The sequence below is a fragment of the Denticeps clupeoides genome, unplaced genomic scaffold (assembly GCF_900700375.1).
Source record: "Denticeps clupeoides unplaced genomic scaffold, fDenClu1.1, whole genome shotgun sequence".
Taxonomy (NCBI): domain Eukaryota; kingdom Metazoa; phylum Chordata; class Actinopteri; order Clupeiformes; family Denticipitidae; genus Denticeps; species Denticeps clupeoides.
The window spans coordinates 353300-359744 of NW_021630093.1; the positions used below are offsets into that span (position 1 = coordinate 353300).

The 6445-nt window shown below is 50.2% G+C and overlaps 1 protein-coding gene across 1 annotated transcript in view; it reads right to left on the reverse strand.

The window, feature by feature from the left end:
• Nucleotides 1-3563, reverse strand: part of sdk2b (sidekick cell adhesion molecule 2b) — a 41644-nt gene extending 38081 nt beyond the window's left edge. Inside the window, exons 1-2 of the mRNA XM_028968814.1 lie at nucleotides 3275-3563; nucleotides 600-706 (exon numbers count right to left, since the gene is read on the reverse strand). Of these exons, the coding sequence (XP_028824647.1) occupies nucleotides 600-706; nucleotides 3275-3498 (331 nt within the window). The 5' untranslated portion in view covers nucleotides 3499-3563. The remainder of the gene's footprint in view (nucleotides 1-599; nucleotides 707-3274) is intronic.
• Nucleotides 3564-6445: the final 2882 nt, after the last annotated feature.

Consider the following 6445-nt stretch of genomic DNA (forward strand, 5'->3'; position numbering starts at 1 on the left):
CAGGAACCAAGTGAACTAGGAAATAAATTTGACCTCTAATGTCCTGGTCCACCCATCCAGTCTTGACCCCGTCAATGCGGCTCAGCTCCACACATTCCATTAAAACTTTCAGATTCCCGCCGGGACCAGGCCCCTGTTCTCCAGCAGAACCGGCGCTTTGATTGTTTTGTTTGGCCTTTTACACCCAATTCCAACTTGACACTAAACTCCAACTCAGGGGGCGTGGCACGAGTCTACTGCGACCTGTCCATCAGCCAATCAGAGATCTGTAAACACCCAGCAACGACAGAGAACCAGACAACGTTCCACCTGGACCAGCTACATCCTGCATATACGATGAAGCAGACTGACCACCAGGAGATGATCACAGTAGAACCGGATCTTTATTTCACCATCAGCCTGAGTTTCAGAACCGTGTCCTGATAAAAGACCAGAACCAAGAGAACCTGAGTGTGAACCTGCTGTGTGTGTCAGAAAGGAAACGACAGCAGTGTTCTGTAATGAAGAGGAACGCATGTGAAGTCCACCAGGATAACTTCAACAGCTGTGTGTCTCAGAACAAGACACACACACATACACACACACACACACCAACTTACATGCAACCTGCACCTCGGTCCTCCTCTGCAGCAGCGCCCCCACCCTGTTCCTGACGATGCAGCGGTAGAACCCAGCATGAGAACGGTCCAGCGACGGGATCAGGTACCTGCAGGAGACACGCGGTGGTCAAAATTACGTACAAAATTACGATGCACCGGGTGTTCTGATAGCGTTCTAGTAGAACCAGCACGAACTTTCAGCTAACTGTTCTACAGAAGCTCTTCTCCAGGACCAGTCTGCACTCCCCACATACATCAGAGACACTTGGCCTCCCATGACCCTGTCACTGGTTCACAAGGTTTCCTTCCTTGGACAACTTTTGGGACGTTCTGACCACTGCAGACAAGGAACATTCCACTTCCTGTCTATAAATAAATCCCACCCACAGCCAAGGTTCTTACTTCAGCCAGTGGTCACAATGTTATGGCTGATTTCCAGCTCCACACACACACAGCCTGGTGAAGGTGGATCAGGGACTGGAAATTTTCTTGTCCTCCTCCTCCTGCGCGTGACCTTGAGACGCCGGACCAGTGGAGGTTGCAGTTCCCCCTACTGGCCATGGGGTGGCGGCCAAACACACCAGATGACGAGAGGGCAGGAACCTCTGCGGGCCACACACTCCTTTAAGATTCGGAATATTCTGAGAACAGCAGTCGGGCGTTTCTAAAGCAGAACCCTCAGATCCCGCCTCTGACAGACGGCTGCTCTGCAGGGCCAACATCAGCTCCTCTCACCAACACTCCAAACGCCAGGAGACTTGAGAAGAGAAAAGCGCCGTGGTTCTGCTCTGGTTTACTCTAATACTCTGAACAGGATCCCGTTTCCGCCATGCCACCATCCAGCTGGGGTCCGACTGTCAGCCGGAACCGAGGAGAACACAGCAAGAGCTACAGGAGAGTGAGGCAGGTGGAGGACAGTGGAATGGAACCCCACATGTGTTCATTTGTAGTTTTGATGCCTTCAGTGAGAATGTACCAGCGTAAATGGGCCTGAAGATAAAGAAAACACGTTGAATAAGAAGGTGTCCAGACCTCCAGGTGGAGGAAGGAGATTGAAGTGGGTGGAGAAAAGAGAGTGAAGTGGGTGGAGGACAGGTGGAGGAAGGAGATTGAAGTGGGTGGAGAAAGGAGAGTGAAGTGGGAGGATGACAGGTGGAGGAAGGAGATTGAAGTGGGTGGAGAAAAGAGAGTGAAGTGGGAGGATGACAGGTGGAGGAAGGAGATTGAAGTGGGTGGAGAAAGGAGAGTGAAGTGGGTGGAGGACAGGCCAGTAAAGATGGTCACCATGTTCTGTGTGAGGAACTTAGTGTGGAGCACAGGAGCAAGGGGGTGGAGTGAGTGGGACGAGGTGGATGAGATTGACAGGTGCCAGGGTCGATTCAGGGTCGACTGGGGGTCGGTGGTTCGGGAGGCGGAGTCCCGCTAATGAAGGATTGGAGAACCTCTGCGTTTGGGTTCTGTGGGTGAGCGGCGGTGGGTGAGTCGAGGTAATTGCTTCTCCTGCGAAGTCTATTAGTTTTAATGGATTAATTAGGAGGAGCTGTTATGAAGTGTGTGCATGTGTGTGTGTGTGTGTGTGTGTGTGTGTGTGTGTGTGCGTGCGTGTGCGTGTGTGTGTTCCATAAACACAAACATGCATGAATGCAGTAGAGGGACTCGCTGTATCTTCATCATCTTCATCACTTTACTGATAAAAATGTGATAGGTCATGTTCCTGGTTCTCTCCTGTGGCTCCTGGTTTCCTCCCAGCAAGGTTCTCGAACTGACTGGAACCAGAACTAATGCCTACTCTTAATCACTTAGCCCATTAACACACACACAGACACACACACACACACTGAGCGTCTGCGCTGGATCCATTAGTGGTGTCTGGGGAGAGTTGGAGACAGAAGTCTGAAGTCTGCGGGGGGTGGCTGATGAACGTCAGCAGAACCCTGTGATACAGTTTCCTGGATAAGGTGGGTTCTGTTTCATGAGATGATTGTCTTCTTTACCTTCACCAGATGTATCAGATGCTTCCTCAACTGGACACAGACCACAGAGATTTAATGTCCTGTGAAGAACTCCTGATGAGTCCTCAGCAACGTTCTTCAGGAACTGACTGAACTGCAGGAACGACACACTAACAACACCATCCTGGCTTGATCATCAGATGTGTGTGTATGGCTGAGTTGCCAATCATTCTCATCCATCTCACTTTTAAAGATCTCCTTATCTCCACACACTGAGCAAGGACACTGCTGCTGACACACACACACACACACACACACACACACACACACACAGGCATCGATTTTCAGGGTGCATAACAGAAGGTCAAGTGATTCTCTGCTGCATCCATCAGGGCCCTCAGCAGGAGGGACCTTGTTTACCCTCATTAGCATGAAGCTCTGCGGACACGCCCCCTGTCTATAATAAGAGGCGGGACCACAGAGGGAAGGGGCGGGGCCTCAAAGTCACTCAAATCACAGCAATTCAATGAAAGGGCGAGATAGTGTCACTCTAATTCTCTCTCTCTCTCCCACACACACACACACACACACACACACACACACACTGTACTGACATCAATATTCCTTGTTTTATCTCCAGGCGTCGGCATGGGAGACGACCTGCTGTCCAAACAGCAGGGGACAAAACGGACCGTCCGTGTGTTTAGAGAATGTTTACTCCACCTGTACTCCAGGGAGAACCGGGTCAGCTCGGTTCCGTTGTGGATCCATTTGAACTCGAGAGGCCAGCTCCCCTCGGCCATGCAGGTGAGAACCAGGCGGTTCCGCTCCAGATGCAGCTGGCTCCGCACTGGTTCTGTTTTAAAGTATGGCGGAACGTCATCTGCGGTGAAAAAGAGAGAGAGAGGGTCAGTGCAGAACGCAGGTCCCCTGGTACAGATAAACATCTTGTGGTAATATTGTGTTTTGGTTCTGACTGGTGAGAACAGAGTTTCTCTGAATCACAGACGGAACACAGAGATCTTCTCATCTCTTGACAAACAGGGACTCCTGACAAGAAACACGGAGATGTGCACCCGTAGAACCAGGATCTAAAGACACTTTAACCAGAACAAAAATGTCCTCCGTGTCTCACAGCAGAGATCAAAAATAACACTGCAGAACCCAGAGATGGATCCCCCATCGTTCTCTCATAGAACCAAGGGATGCTGATAATGGAGAGAAAAGATGCTGCAGCTGAAAACTGTTCTAATAAAGCCGCTTATCACAAATCAGAAGATCATGTCCTGAGGTGATGAGCTCATTCAGACGGAACCCATGACACTGACAGACACATCAAATAGAATAATACATTTAGGATAAGGAACAAGCTTCTGGAAGGGTGAGGTTCTTGGGGGAGGGGTGTTCTGGAGGGAGGACAATTCTTGGGGAGGAGGAGGTTTCTTGGAGGGAGGAGGTTCTGTAGGGACAAGCTTCTGGAGGGAGGAGGTCTGTAGGGACCAATCTTCCTCTGGAGGGAGGAGGTTCTGGAGGGAAGGAGGTTCAGGGGGAGCAGGTTCTGTAGGGACAGGCTTCCTGGATGGAGGAGGTTTCTGTAGGGACTATATATTTTTCCCGAGGGGGAGGTTCTGCAGGGAGCAGTTCTGTATGGACAGGCTTCTGGAGGGAGGAGGTCTGGAGGAGGAGGGTTTCAGGGTCTTCTGGAGGGAGGAGGTTCTGTAGGGACAGGCTTCTGGAGGGAGGAGGTTCTGGAGGGAGGAGGTTCAGGGGGAGAAGGTTCTGTAGGGACAGGCTTCTGGATGGAGGAGGTTCTGTAGGGACAATCTTCTGGAGGGAGGAGGTTCTGTAGGGACAGGCTTCTGGAGGGAGGAGGTTCTGGAGGGAGGAGGTTCAGGGGGAGAAGGTTCTCGACTGACAGGGTTCTGTGGGAGGATGGATCCTGGAAATGGGAGTCTGGGAGGTCTAAAAAGTGGGCGGGGCAGACTGTAGGCAGCGCGAACGATCTGATTAGACACCTGGGACTAAATGTTCTCCAGAGGCCTGTGTGGAGCGGTTCCCTCAAGTGGAGGAGCAGGACGGCGAGTCATTCAGGACACATTGATCATCGATGGCTATCAGTGTTACGTCCCCGCGCTCTCATTACAGCAGAAATGAAGAGCGGCGCCGGCGGCCTGAACGATCCATCAGCACCGACCCCAACGACCCACAGTCCAGAGTAACGCCGGAGAACCTTTCACCTTCAACTCAGCATGGTTCTTCCCCTCCTCCACCTGGAGGGTTTACAGACCCAGGTCACCATTACTGATTTCATATGTTCCTGTTCTTTAATGATGGAAAACAACAGAACAATTAATCCAGAATAAGAGCTGAGGAACACAACAAATCAACAGATCTTCTATCTTCTATCCAGGATACAGCGTGGGCTGGAGGTGATGACTCTGTGACCCTGATTTATAAAAACTTCGTTATTGTAGTTAAATTAAATTTAAATAAAAAAATGTAATTGAAGCGGCGTGATTGTCATTGTGAGACACTGCAGCGCAGCACGCGGTGACACGGTGAACGTGTCCTCTGTATTTAACCATCACCCTTGGGGAGAAGTGGGCACCATGACAGGCGCCCAGGGAGCAGCGTGTGGGGACGGGACCTTCATTAAGGGGACCTCAGTGGAACCATGACAGGCGCCCGGGGAGAGGCGTGTGGGGACGGGACCATCATCAAGGGGACGTCAGTGGCACCTTGGCGGATCGGGATTCGAACCGGCAACCTTCTGATTACGGGGCCGCTTCCTTCACCGCTAGGTTTTGAGGAACTTTTCAGAACGGCAAGAAAGATGTGATGTGACAACACGAGACAGGGACCCAAATCATGTGTGTGTTTATGCGTGTGTGTGTGTGTGTGTGTGCGTGTGCTTTAATTTCCCAGTAGAAAAGTGAATGGAATCTCTCAGGCAGGTAAGAAAATGACGCTGTTATGTTTATGGAGAGGAGATCATTTCCCTGCATTATAATAACCAATAAAGAGAAGAGCGGCGTGGTGGCGGCAGGACGGCCCCCGGCGCCGCGGCGACGCCCCTCACTGCTCTAATCAGCGCCGATTTACTGAAGACGCCACAGGGACGTAGCAGACTGGGACACACATGACTGACAGCTGGAATATTTGAGTGTGTGTGTGTGCCGGTGTGTGTGGTGATTTGGGAACTTTTCAATTTTGTCTTAAAAACCGTCCATAAAAAGTGTCTCATACATAAATTTCATAAGTGTGTGTTTGTGTGTGTTTCTCAGCATGTGTTCTTTATGTGTGTGTGTGATGGAACGCGGCTCCATTATCAGCAGTTAAAATTAAGCGCAGATAAAATGACCTGCTGCTGTAACGACTATCAGGCTTTTAATGGACTTTCTACATCACCGAGGTTCAGGAGGGTGGATGATGGCACCGAGAGTAGAAGGACCTGCAGGAGGGTGTCTGAGGATGTTTTGAGATAGGAGATGTTCAGCTGAGAAGAGGTTTTTATTATAATCTCTCTCTTTCACACACACACACACACACACGCACGCACGCACGCACACACACACACACACACACACACACACGCACACACACACACACACCTTAGTGTCTGTGTTATTGTCTTTAAAGTTCCACTGTCTTTCTGTCTCCTCATCTCATCTCTTATCCTCTTCTCTTTAATTAAAGGAAACACCCACTGGTGCTACAAATGCTGACACTGTGTGTGTGTTTCTCTGCATGTGTTCTGTCTGTGTGTGAGTGTGTGTGTGTCTTTGTACTGTAATAGGACATATTTTAATGTGTGTATACGTGTCTTTGTACTGTAATAGGACATATTGTAATGTATGTGTGTTGTGGTGTCTTCCTTACTGTATAGGACATATT